Source organism: Hirundo rustica, chromosome 4 (genome assembly GCF_015227805.2).
Source record: "Hirundo rustica isolate bHirRus1 chromosome 4, bHirRus1.pri.v3, whole genome shotgun sequence".
Classification (NCBI taxonomy): domain Eukaryota; kingdom Metazoa; phylum Chordata; class Aves; order Passeriformes; family Hirundinidae; genus Hirundo; species Hirundo rustica.
The window spans coordinates 70004703-70022615 of NC_053453.1; the positions used below are offsets into that span (position 1 = coordinate 70004703).

The 17913-nt window shown below is 40.2% G+C and overlaps 1 protein-coding gene across 1 annotated transcript in view; it reads left to right on the plus strand.

The window, feature by feature from the left end:
• ETNK1 (ethanolamine kinase 1) overlaps nt 1–7501 on the plus strand; it is a 29804-nt gene extending 22303 nt beyond the window's left edge. The window contains exon 8 of the mRNA XM_040061570.2: nt 633–7501. Coding sequence (XP_039917504.1) covers nt 633–705 — 73 coding nt within the window. The 3' untranslated portion in view covers nt 706–7501. The remainder of the gene's footprint in view (nt 1–632) is intronic.
• Nucleotides 7502–17913: the final 10412 nt, after the last annotated feature.

The window sequence follows — 17913 nt, forward strand, 5'->3', positions numbered from 1 at the left end:
AGACTGGACAGAGGTAGGGAATAAAGTAGATGTTTATTTGAAAGGCTTTTAGGACACACCTTGGGCAGGGTAGGGTCTGACCAGGCTACGCCCAAGGTGGACGAAGATGGACAACCGCTCATGAGATCTCACACTTTTATAAGTTTTGGTCCATTTGCAAATTGGGGTTTAATTGTCCAATTACAGCTTTGGGTTGTGAAGCCTCATCCTTCTTGTTTTGTGTCTTCAGCCCACTGTTCTTGTGCTTTTGGTGACCATTGTCCTTGGTCTTCAGCAGGAAAAGGATTTGTTTTGTCTCCCTACTCTGTGAAGAGAGCTTGCTAACACTTAACACAAGCCTCTGAACTGCACCCCTAGGCAGCACAGTCTGAAAAACAGGAAAGCTAAAACTTTAAGCATCCTGATGATCTTGCTGCAGCATCTCTTTTGCAAGCTGGGATTGGGAGGCAGTGGAGGAGTACTACAGTATCATGGCTCTGTTCTTAATTTCTTCCTTTGGCAGCTGCTAAAAGTCAGTTTTGGAAACTGGGTGCTGGGGTCAGTGGAATTTTGACTAGTCCTACTTAGCATGGCTGCTGTGACATGAAGAGTTAGCTGTTCCTAACCTGGCATGTCTCTCTCCCTTTGACCAGGTATGCAATTGTTCGGTTTAACCAGTATTTCAAAATGAAACTGGAGGTCATGACGTTAACTCTTCCTGAGTAATGAAGAGGAGGACTCTTACCAAGTGGATAGACAACCCCTGAATCTTTTCTGAGAACAGATACTGGAAAAAAGCTAAACATTTGTTGAAGTGCTGTAATGCTCACTTGGTGGTTCTTGCTTTATAAATAATGCCTCTAGACAGTCCTTCAATGTTAAATTTATTATGAAGAACATACGTACTGCTGTTGATATAAAACGGATTAGAAACTTGCTAAATCTATAAAAAGTTGTAGAAATGGCAATTTAATCCTTCTTTGTAATTTAACATATGTTGTATGTGAATTATTTATTATACGTTTAACATGATTCCGTTGCTGCTTTCATCAGTTTTTGTTAAAGTTGGGTGCAGACAGTGAAGTTGTTCCAAAGGATTCATTTAACAACTTATTTTGTTGAAATTGCATTCATTTATGCTAAAGAAGACATGTCAGAGACAATTTTTCTCTTAGGGGCCTACGAGCAAAAGGAGTGACAATAGATTTGAGATCTCTAGTTGTGGTATAGCTAGGGAGAAGGGTTAGGATGAACTTTATTTTTCTCTCCTCCATTTTTTTTTTTTAAGGTAGCTTTCCATATGATGGTACTTTACTTTTGCACAAGAATCAAGCAGCTTGTTGAAATCATAAATAACATTTTGATTTTTTTTCTTGTCTTACTGAGCTGTAAAAATGTTCAAGTTCTGTGACAAGATTTTTCTGAGGATATTGTACCAATCACTGGTGTTAGGTGGACAACCTGCCATCCCTAATTTCCGTGGGAAAGCTGCTTGTTTATTAAGTGTACTCTTAAAATCGAAAGACCACTATTCCAAATCTCTCTTCCTTTTTGAAACTTGATTCTAGATTTGAACACCATTCTGGTGTCTGTATCTGTTGTGCTCCAGTGGCAGAATGGCCTGTTGGACCGGAGATAGGAGAGCAGAGATCCTGGGGAGCAAGACACAGGTTTACAATTCCTGTATGGATGACAACTTTCTGCTTTGTCGCCTTCTAACCTTGGACTCTTTAAGTCTTAAATGCCTGGTCCTGTAGTTGTGCAGATTCTGGTATGTCTGGTGGTTCTTTTTTATTTTTTTCCTGCCAGCAAATTGCTTTTCAGATCCTCCGGTTTGAAGGGCATGGAAAAGCAATGAGTGATTTGAGCAAATGAGGCTTTGATCATCACACACACTTTATTTCTTAAAGGTGTTATACCAAGAATGGTCTGGATTACAAAATGTTAACTGAAAATGCTTACCTAATGGAACAGTGCATAAGTTTGTGTGGAAAAGAGGCTTTAACTCTGAAAGGGAGGGTGGGATTGGGGGCAGGAGATGGGAAGGAACCCACAGCAGAAAAACTCAAGCCCAACAATGCAGTTTGGGGCTAGGCAGGCATGAACTTGACTCTGATGATACTCTGAAAAACTTTGCACTTTGGTCACATAAGTGCCCACATGTACAAAGTCTGTGCATGTGCATGAACACATGCAAACACAAACTTACGTGGGGAGTCTGTTGTACAGACTCCAGCAAAGATATTTATTCAGAATTGCTTTATGGCACATGCAGTGTGTGTACGTGTGTATAGTAGGTACACGCGTACATACATGTGTGCTTTTACAAAAGCTTGGAGTGATTCAGGACAAAGAAAATTCATGTGAATGAAAAGTCTTCACCAATAAAGACCATTTCCAATGGTATTCTGTTGTTTTACAAAAGCACGGTTTAGGATTTTTTTTTCCTTTTGTTTATATTAATCTCTGAATGTTTCAATTTTTTTAATTCAGTCAAAACCTTTAAAATCTTTATATAAATGGGAGAACTGGGGTTTTTTTGTAACTTGAAATGAGGAAATCATTTTCATTAGCTGGAGGCTACTATACTGGACAAACTCTCTTTGATTTGAAACAAATAGCTAAAATAGACATTTATAATTTACTTTGTAGCAGTTATCAAGGATGTTGCTAGAGCTCACGAAGGCACTGAAGACCTTAATCTTCTGTACTGTCTCCCTACGGATTTTATTGACATTTGATGAATAATACCCTGCTGTCTTGTATTTCCTTTAAGTTCAGCAAGATGTCCTTGGAATTAAGATTGCTAAAGATTTTTGAACTCTGTTACTATTTTCTTCGAAGCAGTGGCTTTATTTCTGACAGTGTTGCTTTGTATTTATGAAATATTTTGAAAGAAGGCTGTGAAATTCATTTAGTCTTGGGAAATCCAACACTTGACAGATTCGAAGTTTCCCAAGGGCTGGCAAAACACATTCCCTTTTTCAGGTACCAGTGCTACTTAGGTTTGGAGTTACTGTAATTTTTGTCAGTAGTATTTTTGTTTGTATAGCTCAAGTAGCAATAACTGCAGGAGTGGAAGTTTGCTTCCACAGAACCAAAGCTTTTCCTGAGTGCAGCTCAAATCTCATCCTTGTGGAGTGAATCCTGTAAAAGCACTTTGAAGCAGGTAGCAAATAGTCCAAGCTTTTCCTGAGCCACTTTGAAGGAGCACAAGGACTGTCGCAGGTTACGGTGGTTGACTTTGCAGTACTGGTCAAGGCTTTAAGTTTGCACGTTGGAATTCACTCCAGCCGCTTCAACACGGCTCTGCATCAGCTTCCTCTCAAGTGCAGGTTACATCCATTTGTGATCCATCTCTGAGGAAATACTGTAAAACATCTCCCAAAACGAAATGCCAGTTACCTTTGAGCCTTGTTCCACATCCGTTTGAGCCAGTAGCACTCGGATATCCTCGTTTCCTGAGGAGTATCTACAGATGCATTAAGTTGGAAGTAGTAAGTTTGCATTGCAGTTGATAAGGTAGCTTGAAACTGTGAATACAGGACATTCTGAATGTAAGTTAGGTACTAGAGAACACGTACTTGTTTCACTTATTTATCTCGGTCTCTGTAATAGCAACATGAAGATATTTGAAGTAGGACAAAAATATGACTGAGCTCTAGAAACATCCTGTAGTAGTTTTGACTGTGACTTGCCAAGAAGATACTCTGTTGCCTTTGTTAAGCTAAGGGCATGAACGCCAAAATTAATAATTCTTGCTGTAGTTAAAGCTATATTGTAAATATCAAGAGGATTATTAATCTGGGCTTTCTTGCAGAAATAGCATCAAGTCAATAGACTGTAGTGGCCTGGTTGCTTTTGTAAAGCAGAATAGTGTGATTTTTTTTTTTTTTTTTTTTCCCCTTCTCATTTCTGCAGTCAGATCTGGCTAATCCAGGCCTAATTTCTTAGGTCACCCAAGCATGAAAGATTTCTGAATGGTCACTAGTCTCCTGTCACATAATTTTAAATACCTTCATTGACACTTGTTGATTTACTTTTTAAAAGGACATAAGAAATTTGCATTAACCAGGTCTGACTGTACATGTATATACAACAGTGTAAATAACCATTTGTAAATTAGTGTGAATTGTACTCTATCTTGCATTTATGGACTCGTGTATTGCATTGTATTCTCTCCCATTTTGTAGAAATCTTGATGTAAAGAAGAAATCTAACTCTGTGTGTGGACTTCTTTTGTTAAATTGATTTATAACGGAGCATAATACTTTCATGTTAAGATATCCATTTATAGCCTTGGACACCCAGTGTCTTTTTTTCCCCTGTTAGCTTTTTGAAATCTTGCTCTTGGGAATGATTCTGGGAATAAAAAGATTTTTACAGTACTTACATTAAGAGAAAATCTGTTCTAATAATAGGGCAAACCATGTGTCAGAGGTATATGCAATACCAGTGGGATAGGGAAAGCTGTTAAAATTGTTTATTTAAACTTCCAAAAATTGCCTATGCATTCTTGAATGCTGTTGACTTCTAAACTAAGGGTGTTGGATTGAAGCACTCCTGAGGTGTGTGCTCCCATGGGGACACTGATTGAGGCAGCTGTGATAGGAGTCCCTCAAATGCTTTTGGTGGCTGTAGCATTCTAATAGGATTAGTTGCTAACTTAAGTGCTTATGCTGAGTGCCCAAATCACTCATATAGTTCTGTCAATTAATTCACCTCAACCCATCGGTACTCCTTTAGAATATTTAAAACTTACAGCTGCAATATTTTCTCTGTGTGTGATGCCCTCCCCCTCCTCCTTGTGCCCACAACCCTACTTCTTTTAGCATAAACATGAATCTAAAATCTTCCTTTCCATACTTGGCTCATCACTATTTCCTTTTCAACAAATTACATTCTGCTTTGTCAGTATGTGACTTCTTATCAGAAATTTTTTTTGTGTAAAAAGTCCCTTTCTGAAGAGGCCTTGAACCTTGGGAACACAGACATAACGAAGGTTAGTTTTTTTTCCGTGACTGTATTTCATCACTGTTGCCTTTCATTGTCTGTTATGAACTCCATTGTGTCCTTCAAGCTGTTAGTTAATTCTTCTCACTGGTGAATTTAATACCTCAGCTGGAAAATTCTGGTTTGCTAATCTTGTTCTCCATCTGACAAATCGATCTTGATGCAGTTTGTACAACTTCTCAGCCTTACCTGTGGTGATGCTTGAGTTTACAAAGCTCCTGGGAAGTGAGCTTATCCAAGCAGTACTAGTTGAAGGGGAGGGATGGGCTTGGTAAATGGAAGTAAAAGGAAATCACTCACTTGGAAGCTCAAGTTTTTGCTGTAGCAAGGCATTTGAATGTGCTTGTTTACTTTCATGGTTTAAGGACAAGAGCAAATTTTAAAGGGTAAAGTTTATTTCAGAATGAAGTTCAGATTTTTTTTTAAAGCCTTTGGTAGGTAACAGAAGGTAACAAATACTCTTTCATTAGTCATACCAAAAGAAATCTTAAAATTGGGTAACTTCTTGATTAAAAAAAACTGTTCTAAACCGCAGTGACACTATAATCTCTTGTTTGGGGCAGTGCTTCTTGCAGTTAGCAGAGCAGGTTGACCATGTCTCACGTGGTTGTGTGTTCCTTGTTTTCATGTTTTTTGTTATTTGTTGTGTTGTAAGATTGTTAAACCGCTGCACTTGGCAACTGTCTACTGTCATCTTCCACACCAAGCAGGTTGTAATCATGGTAGTGGAGCAGAAAGCATGTTTTTCAGACCTTAAGGGAAATGCAAGGCTGATGTGGAGCAGTCTTGCAGATCATTTTTCTTCCCTATTTTATGACTGTTAGTGGCAAACTGATTGTTTTCTATAGCTGGGAAAGATAGGAAAAGCCAAGACCTTTGAGCTTGTGCAAGGTAGATGCTCCATTAGCCAAACACAGGATCTTCAGGAAAGGGGCTCTCAACAGTGAGAAGTCACACCATTCCCAGTGGAATGTGTTGGATTAAACCAGACTTTGTGGCTTAGAGACCTTCAGTGGGAAGGAAATAGTGTGAAATGTTTGCACAGGCTGGTTGGTAAGGAGGTGCTCCACCCAAGTGATGTGCTGAGACCCTGGAAAAGGCACTGTTTGAGGATTTTTCATTTTTATTTTTATTTTAAATTTTATTTTTAAGTGACTCTAACAGTTGGTCTGATCTGTAGAGATTATGTAATTAGGAGGCCAGTCAACCTGGGGAGAGAGGGAAGAGACTGTTCAAAAAATCATTTCTAAAAACGGAAGCAGCTTTGTAGCTGATCAGTTTGCAATACTTTGTGTTTGGGCTTTTCTTTGTATTAAAATAGTGTGGATGGTGCTCTGCACTGAATTCTTTCATAAAGGGTTTTTTACTGTTTGGAAATGTCAGAAAACTGACTGGGATGGCCCTGAAGGCCACTGGGATCTTAGATGGCCAGACTTCACCAAATTTTTGGTTCAAGGTTTCACAGTCTCTTTCTGCAGCCTTCTAAAGTTGTCAAGCTGCTATCACAGTTTCCCTGTGGTGTGGAATTTAGTTCATCAACATCCCAAATATCTTTGATTTGATTTTATGGAGAGATGGCACAGAGGGAAACTTCATGGAAATGAAAAGGAAAGGAAAACAAGTTAGTTGAAATCTAGCAAGCAAACTTTGGCACTAAATGCTGAAATAACTTCAGTTCCTGCACCAGCCTATTTTTGTGGCATTGCAACTGTGTTTTTCCTCTATCAAGTGGTTTTGGGTTTTTTCCCATGTAGAGACCCTTGCAAAATGCAAGATGAAAGAGACCTTAGAAGAGAAATGTGAAAAATATCTTATAAAATGGATAAAATAGAGTGTGAACTAGAGAAGAAGTATATGTTTCTAAATTTTTGGTAGTAGTAATTCTTAAATGTTATCAGATAATAAGTGTCAAGTCTTCAGTGTGTGAAAGTTTTCTGTTTTTTGGTTTTGTTTTTTTTTTTTTTAGCAAGTTTCCATTTACCCTTTTGTATCACAGTGTGGTAGTTAATGCTGCTGCTTTGTACACAAGTGCTTTGAATAGTCTCAGCGCGGAGAATGTGTCCAATCTTTCTAAGATGTGACTTCAAGTTAGAGCCATTGGTTCTAAGCCTCTTCACCAAAACCCTTTGAACACTTGCAGACACAGGGCCACAGCATATTAGGAATATATTCCATTTTGTGTCATTTTCTTTGTTACTGCGGATTTTTCAGTGTTCTTTTAAACACAAGTCCATTTGTGTCCTGTGAGTAAACTGAGCTCAAATTATAAAAGAACCTTTGTCATCTTCAAGCACTGTCATCCCCCAAGAGTCCCCAAGCCTCTTGTATGTTGTGGTATTTAGGTGCATCATTTATTCATTGGAGTGAATTGTATTTCTTTTGAGCTAAATGTGATTGAAACTATTCTAAGGCCTTCTACCACGGATTAAATGAAGTAATGTACCTTTCAAAGAGATTTATATTGTGTAAATAATTTCAAACTGCAACAATAAAGTTGGTTTCTAATGGCGCTGTTAGTATATGTTGTGATGATTTTGCTTTTCTCAGGTTTGAAAACTCTTGCTACAGAATAGTCAAGAGTTCCTAAAGGGTTTTGACCTATGTCCAAATGCGTACCTTTCCATGGGATTGACAGTGCAGCTAAAAAGAAATATTTTGAGCCAGAATTTGGCTTGCACAATGTTAACTGTTAACAGTTTTGCATATTAAATAGGCTTGGTCGTTGTCTGCTGAAATTTAATGTGAGGGACAGGAATTAGATGGAATATGGCTGTCAGGAGGGATCACTGCCATTGAGGAAAAGGAGGAGACCATGCAAAGTTGGGGCTGCACTGAAGTTTAACTTATGCCTCATAAATGCTGTTTTAACTCAGGGTGACCATTTTATAGGCTGATCCATGATGCTGAAAAGGAGCTCTGCATCCAGTGCCAGTGCCACAGGGTTGGATTCTTGCTTGTGGATCTGCTAGAATGCGTTCAAACCCAGACTGGATTGGGCTCTGAGCAACCTGGGATAGCAGGTGTCCCTTCAACTCCAACAGGGGGAGTTTAGGGTTCCTTCAAACCATTCTGTGATTTCAATTGAATAGAAAATACTCAGACTGCGACTGGGTTTCTGGGGTTACTATCTGTGCTGAATTGCTACTTAGAGCCAGGTGATGGTGTTGCTCTGGCATCCACTGCTCAAATCCTCAATGTTCCACAGGGAGCTGTGGCTAATCATTGTTCACTGTTGTAGTTGCAGTGGAAGGGAGATCTGTGCTGATGAATTAATCCAAGGTAACCACAGTCGCTGGGGAACCCTGTTTCAGAGCAAGGACTTGGAGAACCCTTCCCAGCAATTGGGAGAATCCTACACAGTGCATTCACCCCTAGGTGAGGTCTCCAAATTCACCCCAAAAGTGGGTCCAGCTTTTATAGGCCCAAATCAGCAACTCAAAGTGACTTGATTATATTTTTAGCACAGAAACTCCTGGATCTGGTGGCACACTTCCTGACCAGCAGGGCCAGGGCTTGACCAGAGCCCAGGCCTTGGCTGGGAAGGTTTTCCCCTAAAATACCCTACAAACAGGCCTCTATTCATGCCTGCTGGGGAAGTTTCTTAAAATGATACATGTCCTGCAGATAATTACACAAGGTTATACAGAGCTAGCATAAGCGCCCTGTAATCTATTTTTAGCTAAATAATACTGGTGGTGTTAGTCACACAGTTCCCTGGATTCATCTTGTAAATCAACTCTAGCTGAGGCTTGCTGCTCAGGCCTTGGCACGGCCCCAGGGTAAGTTAAAAGCATGGCTTTTACTTTTCATCCTTCTTTTCTGTGAATACCTTTTTTTCCCCTGTGCTCTAGGAAATAAAGCAGGATGACAGACTCCAGCACTTACCCGCAGGTGGCAATGGAGCTGCAGGCTGTGTCTCATTGTTGGAGAAGCTTTTTCAAGACAGCTCTTTTCTGCAGTGCAGCATGTCATACATTGAGTTAAACAGGAAAGAGGGTATTCTTTTATCTCTCAATGAGTTGCAGCCAAGATCTGTAATTGCCTTGCTCTTAATGTTGCATAACTGTTAGCAAGACTCAAGCCAAGCATTAATGAATTTCATCAGAACTTCATTTTTTAATGAGCATCATTAATCATTAGTCATGCATGCTGCAACCTACACTTTTCTAAAGAGGGGCTTTGCCAGTCCTGTTGCACTATAAAAACAGCAGCAAGTCCTCCTCAGATTTTATTGGTGAAATAGCAAGAAAAGACTATGGAGAGCGGGAGACACAAAAAAACTTGTATTTGACCTTTTAAATACTTGAGATACTCTCTGAAAGTTGGGCTGAAGCTTCAGCTTGTGAGCAGCTGCTGCTCCACTTTTCTCTGGGCTGTGGTGACAATGTTCCAGCCTCTGCACGTGGATTCACTGGGCGCCCTTGGCTCATTACTAAATTCAGTGAAGCTTTGAAGGCAAAACTTGAAAATAAGTTTGGAAAAATAGTGTCTAGAGGTCTACTGGCTGGTCTTTACTCTTGGATTGTGCAGTAGGTTGTGTTTAAAAGCTACAGAAGGAGCAGTGGGTTCCTGGCTGTCCCAGCACACTTGTCCAGATTTAACAATTCCAGTAACAAGCAAGTGGCAGTGTTTTATCTGCATCAGTCTCGCAGCTCCTTTGTGCTTTTTCTGCATAAAACAGAGCGAACTTAATTCACCCACCTCTCCAAGTTAAGTTGTCGTGCAGGTGCCAGACTGGTAGAGCTACACAGGAAACAAAAGCTTTTCCTTGGTGTGTGTCCTACAGACGCACGATGCCTTGCAACTCCTCCCAGGCAAGACCAAATGGCCTCAAGCTGCAGCAGGGCAGGTTCAGGTTGGACATCAGGAAGAATTTCTTCAGCAAAAGGGTTGTCAAGCACTGGCATGGGCTGTCAGGAGAAGTGGTGGAGTCCTCATCCCTGGAAATGCTCAAGGAATGACTCTACGTGGCACTTAGGGTGCAGTTGAGAAGGTGGTGCTCAGTTGAAAGTTGGACTCTGTGATCTTGGAGGTTTTTCCCCACCGTAATGGTTATGTGATTCTACGTCTGACTCAGAAGGTGCACTCTCCCACTGCAGTTGCTGACGAGAAGCAAGATTTCAGGAACATTAAACCAAATAAAACGAATGGAATTCCATCTAATAATTCTGCACAAGGAAAAACTATTTTCTGTATCTTATGCACTAGACCATGAATATATTTTACACTGATCTTGACCTATGTGAATACTAAGGTTTGTGGTTAAAACAGAGGAGTTGTCTGAGGTAGTGTTGTATAGGGGGAAGAGTAAAATAATGGAATCACAGAATCACTGAGGTTGGAAGAAACTTCCAAGATCATTGAGTCTAAACTTTAACTAAACACTACCTTGTCAACTAAACTACAGCACTGGGTGCCAAGTAATTTCTTAATATATCACTAATAATAATAATAGTATTAAGGGATATTCATATATTGAAATATGGACTCTTTATTTGCAGGAGTCAGAAAGAAGAATGTGTCTCCCTGAAGGGAAGAAGAGCTAGTACCATGGAGGACAAAGACAAGGAAAGAATTATGGGATGAGTAATGGAAAAAAGGGATTAATGTAAAGGTGCACTGACGTGGGAGACAGTGGAGCATTTAAAAACAGGGACATGATATGAAATCTCCTCCCCCTCATCTTGGGGAGCACCCAAGCTGAGGGGGAGGAGATATTTGATAGAGTGGCAAGATTAAATCAGAAATTTGCTGCAAATAATAAATTTGCCTTTGAGAAAAAAAAAAAAGTTGTTATACAATTCTGTATAACAACTATAGCACAAAAAATTACAACATAAACCTATCTATATATGTAGGCTGAAAATACCAGAAGATTGTCTATCGCTGTATCAGTTATTAGACTTAGTTTTTGACAATGAAAACATCAGTCCTAAACCATAGCAATGGGGAACAAAGACACACGGATCTCCTTACTTGCTTTGAATATTGCTTATTGTAACAAACCAAACCCTTTTATGTTCTACATTTAACCCAAACCAAGCACCCATTGGCTGCCTGCCACTGCAGTGTTGCTGTTCATGCGTCCCTTTACTCAGTCATCTCTCTGATAACGTGGTGTCCATGCATCCCCTCAGCCAATCCCTGCCTCATGCACGAGGCATCGCCGTTCCTGGCAATATTAAAAAGTTTCTGTCCTACTGCCTGCCAGGCTTCCACTTGAAAAGTCCCAGCAGGAGGAAAATCATTTCCAGGTGTGAACACCCAGTCCAGCAAGGCCCCTAGCTTAGTGCCGGAGATATCTGTACTTTGCCGATGCAGGAGCTGCCATGACAGGTCTCGGCCTCGTCTTTGTTCCAGGGATATTTTTCCTCCCATAATTCTTCCACTGCTCACCTGACAGGCGATGGGTGTGCATTTGGGTTCCTTTACCAAACTTTTCCTGGTCGACCCCGATTCCTGGTTCCGTGGAAGTTGCTATTGGTACGCTCAGAGCCTTTCACCGCCTGTGAAATGTCCCTGCTCAGGCACCCTTTGTAGCAACTGGGGACAAAGACACGCGGACCTTCTTCCTTGCTTCAAAGATCTTTTGTTGTAACAAACCAAACTCTTTTATGTCCTGCTCTTAACCCAAAACAAGCACGCATTGTCTGCCTGCCCCTGCAATGTCGCTGCTGATGCGTCTCTTTACGCAGTCAGCTCTCTGATCACCTGGTGTCCGTGCATCTCCTCGACCAAGCGCTGCCTTAAACATGAGGCAAGCACATGCCAGCTATAAAACCTGAATTCTGGTTACAGGACCTGATTTTACCTCGCTGTCAGCTGAACCTTTCCCAGAGTGCTTTCTGTTGAGCAAGAGTGAACAGGATTTCTCGTCTCCCACACGAACCACTATCCATCATGTGTACGCTAAGTGGAGTAAAAGAAACCAGCCGGCCGGCCAAGATAATTTCCTTGCCGTGGGAAATGATCTAAAATTGCAAAATGTTATTCCACTGTCACATTGTTCTGCAAAGAAACACGGGGCATACAATAAATTTATTTATTCAAATAATTCAATATTTTATTTAAATATATAATATTCAAGTCATGGGTGGCAGATAAATTCTCTGACTTGCACTTCCTAACTGTTGGCTGTAATTTTTTTAAATAGAGCAGTAGAGGGACAAACATACTTTATGTTACAAATGAGCTGATACGCTTCTTACTTTGTGTGTAAGTATACACACACAGGGAGAGAGGGAAAGTCTTCTGCTCAAGGACCTTACAATGGATATAAAGGTAGAAGATCATCAGATTTCCATTTTACATGTAGAGAAGAACATAACAGAAATACAAGTTGCAGACCTTGGTCTGCACAATTAGTTTTGTATTATGAGCAGGAATTAAACACTGATACAGCATTGACCAAGTTTTAATTTCTTTCCTGGTGAAATGGTGCTTGTTTTCTACAGAAATGTTCTTTTTGCTGAAAATACCCTGAGGTCTGGGTAATGGTGGAGGCACCAGCGAAGCTCTGAATCAGGAAGGAAAGCAGGTATCCCTCTTGCATCTCTGTGAGTCTCTGTGCCACCAGGGCAGTGATTCTGGATCACCTCTCTTTTTCTATCCCTAAAACGAAGGTTAAAAGCTCAGTCTCATTAGACTCAGTACCAAAATTTTGAGTTAGAAATAACTTTGTGAAACCATGTCCATGGTTTTTAATCCAAACATCCACTTTCAACAACTTTTGACAGTGTTGATAATAAATTCCTGATTTTTGGCATAATTTGATTCAGTTAAAAAATCTTGGCTATCTTCAGATTACTCACCATGTGCAAATAATTGATGTGTAGGTTCCCATTGATTATAAATATAGTGGATATTTAAAAAACACTTTTTCTGTTCTTTTCTGTAACTCAGGTTAGATAATTTTTTCCCCTTCTTCTCCTGGGCCGAAGCAAAATAACTTGTGCCTTCAGTAAAGTTTTGATTTAAACATCCTGAAAGGATGAATTCACCATGTTGATAATAATCATGTTCCTACGGTCAGTCAGGCTCACCAGTAAAAGAAGTTAATTTTTCCTCTGAACTTGTCTGCTTTAAACTCCTTTTTTAAACTCTGTCCTTAAAAAAATACCCCAGTAACTTTTTCTCTTCATTTTCCCTCGTCACTTTTCAGACTGTGATGGGCAAAATGACACAGGGCACTAATTTAACTTGTCCTTTCCTCAGTGTCTCTTTCCACTCTTGCTGCTTTATGCTGTTGGTATCAGAGCAAGACACCACTTTCCTCCATTGGTCTCCTCTCAGCATCTTGCTTGTTTCTCTCCTGCTTTCATTTTCTGCTCAATTATTTATCCATTAAAATCCTTTGCTCCTGTCCTGACAAGGCAGAATTGTTTGTGGGGGTAAAGTCTGGTTTTTTCTGACTTGAAACAGCTGGTATTTGAGTCACAGGTCTCCCAAAGTGATCCCCATCACACCGTGATGGCCCTGGTCACTCTGCTAATCTCCTAAGCACCTAGAAATTTTTCAGAAGTGTTTTAACATTTATTTCAGGATCGCAGATCAGAATATTAAATAGCACTGGCCCATGAACTAATCCCTTTCATCATGTAGTTGACTCACAGTAGTAATTCACCACTGACAACTATTTTTTGAGATCTGCGAATTAGCCAGTTTTTAATTAGAGCTCAGCAAAACAATTCTTCTATAAAAAAAGAACTCTGTTGAAATCCAAATGTTTTACAAGAACGTGTCAATATCGACAAATATTTTTAACAAGGAAAAGTCAAAACATTTCATTTTTACTTTCTTGATTTATTTTAATAATATCAAAACTTTTAAAATATATATAAGATAAAATTGTTTTGACTTTATCATGTTTTCATTTAATTTTCTTTCTCTATTAAAGTATCTTTAACATGTTTCATATTAAATACACCAGCTAACACATCATATTTAACAGAAGCTCAAATGAGATGGATAAACATTATCCAAATGAATTATTGGAAATATGTTCACTGTTCTAAATTAAATTGGGAGCAAATTTTAATCCATTGCTGATTTTTGAAGTCACAAGATTTTGCTCTGAATTGGAAACTTTTTCAGGTCCTCTCCACAGCCCTGAATTTCCACAAGGTAAGTTTGCAATCTTGATCTATTTAACACCCACTCTGTAAATGGTAAGCAGTAACAGTGGTTTAGTTACAATAGTAACATTGCTCCACCTACTAAAGTGAGCTCATTTTATCACTTTATAATTGGAATAATATATCCCAGTCTGAACTAGGTGTGGTTGGTGCCCAAGTATCCCAGGTCACCTTTTCTACTGCTACAAAACACTTCAAGGCCTGGCTGGAAAAAATCAGATTAAGCCTCTTGTGAAATAGCTTTCCTTCCACATAAAACCCTGTTGCTGTGGAAAAGCACAGTGAGGAGGTGAGAGGCGATCTAGAACCTGCCTCTCTGGAGTAAGTGGCATTTTAAATGACCAAATGGCGTTAAGAGCTGACTGAAGATTTTACTCTTGCAGAGGAGCTGAAGGCATCTGCTCGCTAATAAATGTGTGAAGGAAACGCTTGCTTATATCAAGCTGTGGTGGAAGAGAGCCTGCTTTAAAACTAGTAAGTCATAAATAAGCTCCAAGTGAAGCCTTTTTGTTATTAGTCCAGGCTGGAGATGAGCAGACGGAGTAACCCTGGGAGAAGGAGTTGGGGGTGCTGGGTGAAGAGCTGGATGTGCCCTGGCCTTGTGCACTGGGACCCTGAACCCCTGTGCTGGGCTGAGCCCCCAGTGTGGGCAGCAGGGGAGGGGGATTCTGCCCCTCCGCCCTGCTCTGCTGAGACCCCTCTGCAGGGCTGCATCCAGCCCTGGATCACGGCACAGGAAGGACAGGGAGCTGCTGGAGAGAATTCAGAGGTGATCAGAGGGATGGAGCAGCTCTGCTGTGGAGAAAGGCTGGGAGAATTGGGATTGTTCAGCCTGGAGAAGGGAAGGCTTTGGAATGACCTCATTGTGGCCTTCCAGTGCCCAAGGGGAGCTGAGAAGAAAGATGGAGAGAGACTATTTACCAGGGCCTGGAGTGACAAACAGAGAGAGTAGGTTTGGATTGGCTACGAGGAAGAAATTCTTCCCTGTGAGGGTGGTCAGGCCCTGGCACAGGTTTTCCAGAGAAGCTGTGGCTGCCCCATCCCTGGAAATGTTCAAGGCCAGCTTGGATGGGGCTCTGAACAACCTGAGATAGTGGAAGATGTCCCTGCCCATGGCAGAGGGCTGGAACAAGATGATCTTTAAGGTCCTTTCCCACACAAGCCATTCTGTGATTCCCAGCAACAAGCAGGTGTCTAAACCTGTCTAAACCAGCAACTCTGTAACACAACTCAAAGGTGGGCATAATATAAAAAGTAAGAAATTATAGTAGAGGTAATAGAAAAATGGTCATGAAACTCCTACGCTGTCACCGAGACACACAAAGCAGTCACACACAGGCAAGAGATTTTCGCAGAGGTCCCTCCGTTCCCAGCTCACAGCTGAGAGAGCCGAGAGAAGAAGAGGAGCCCCTTTGTTTATTTTTACTTTTTATACATTTGTGGGTCTAGCAGAAGATTGGCTTTTTGGGGTTTCCACCCCTCAGCCTCAGTGGCCAGACGAATTGTCAGTTACAATTGTTTTCAGGTTAGAAATATGCAAAAAAAGGACAGAGAATGAAAAACAAAGGATTTGTTTATGTTACATCTGTGGGAAGGGTAGAAAACTGCTCTTAATATTCTACAGTAACTAAAAGATCTGACTCCATTTATGAAAATCAGAAGACTAATAAAGAAACTCAGAAAAACCAGGGCAACACTACCCCAACTTGTGTGTAGAAAAACAACAGCTTGGTCAAAGTGGAAAATTTGATGAAATGGACATTCCTAGGGAAAATGTCTGTTTTCAATTCTGTATCATGCACCAAGACCAAATCTGTTACTGTTTTGGTTTTCCCAACAAAAAAATATTTTCTTTAGCAAGTGTTTGGTTTGTTTTTTCTTTAAAAAGAAAAATTCTATTTCCAAAGTACAGTTAAGCTTTAAAACTCTTTAATAATAGCCACTAAGAATCCAGCCTGGTGAAATATTTGGCTGAAAAGTTGCACATGCTATTTGCAGCTTCAGTGTTTCAGTTTGTACACATCCAAACCTTTATGGTTTGAAATTTTGGACAAAAGAATATTTAAGAAAAAAATTTTGATTGCCCATCCTGTCAACATTTTCATTAAAAGTAACAAACTTTTACCTCAGCTATGGAGCTGCTCTCCCTGTGTAGCAGTAACATTATACCCAAAAATATACTTTCTTTATTGTATAGTGGTGATGTTACTGGCAGTGACTAATCTCTCTAGAACTCAAAGTCCTCTCTCCATCTGCAAAGCTGAGATGTCACCTCTCAAAGATAAATAATCTTAACTGAAGCTGCTTTTGAAATACAAAATCTTACAGTGTTCCTCAAATTTTTACGGGCTTAGATACTTAGATCCAAAATACCATTTTAATTCATTAAGTAACTCCTTAATTAAATTAACAAATGCCCCCTTTCCTAATCAGTAGATCGTCTGTCTCTTATTCTGAGTCATATTCCAAGTGGCAAAAACTCACTGAGTTTTCTCTCATTAACACTGCAGAGCAATAGTAGCAATGACTGACTTAGATGCTCTTTTGCTTCAGGAAGAGAATTTTACTAAACTTTAGATCCCCCATGCAAATTCAATAAATCACATTTTTAATGGACAGCCTAACCTTGTCTTGAAGGACCATTAATGCCAGTGGTGCATAAGGAGAATGCTTTGCTTACAGCACTCAAACAATAAAGAACACTGATAGAACAGGAAAAGAGATTAGATTTTGATTCAGGTGCCTACAGATTTTCAGACAGGGGCCTGAATTTTTGTGTTTAAGATAGCATATTCAGTGCTGGTAGCAGAATACATGAGCTTAGTGACAAACTGTGCAGTTCATAAATTACAGTACCATTTCTCTGGCTCCCCTATCTAAAGAGGACACAAGGTCTGCTTTTCAAAATACGTTTTACAGAAATAAACAGAAAGATGCCTCACAGGATTTCCTGCTTACTTTGTGTCCCAGAGCAATACCTAACAAATTTAAGGAAAGCAAAGAGTGAAAGAGAGTTAGGAAAACATTCAACCTAAACAAAACAAGCCAGTCATTTAATGAGAGATACTGAAGAAATATAAGAAGAGAAGTGCGAGCAGGAAGACCACATCAACACCTGGAAGCATTAAAAATATTAACCGATTTTATTGCTCAGTTTGTGCTTTATCCTCACTGTAATATGACCAGGCATATACAAATTTCTTCTTTTATTCAGGAGAAGCTTATCAGGAGAATGCTGTTCTACAGCAAGGCTTTTACAGCACACTTCTGTTCATTACTACGTCAGAGAAGACCCGACAGGCAGCCTGTGGAGACCACAGGTACCTATCAGTGGTTATTCTTAGAAACAGTGCTTCTGCTGCCTTTAAGCCTGTTGAATCTGTCCAAGGAGAGCTAAAAAGGTGTGAAGCAGTAATACAGAATTAATTCCAAATAGAAAGTCTGCCAGGTGCTCCCTAAAGTCAGCAGTGTAAGAGCAGACCTGATATTTTCAGCTGGACACAGGAGAGAGGAGTTACAAATCACAGAATGACAGAATGGTCTGGGTTGGAAGGGACCTTTAAGGTCATCTCATTCCAACCCCCTGCCATGGGCAGGGACACTTTCCACTGTCCCAGGTTGCTCAGAGCTCCATCCAGCCTGGCCTTGGACACTGCCAGGGATGAGGCATCCACAACTTCACTTTAGGGTAAACTCTTTCTGTACCTCACTACACCCTGAGTGAAGAATTTCTTCCTAACATCTAATCTAAGTCTCTCCTCTTTTTGTTTAAAGCTATTCCCCATGT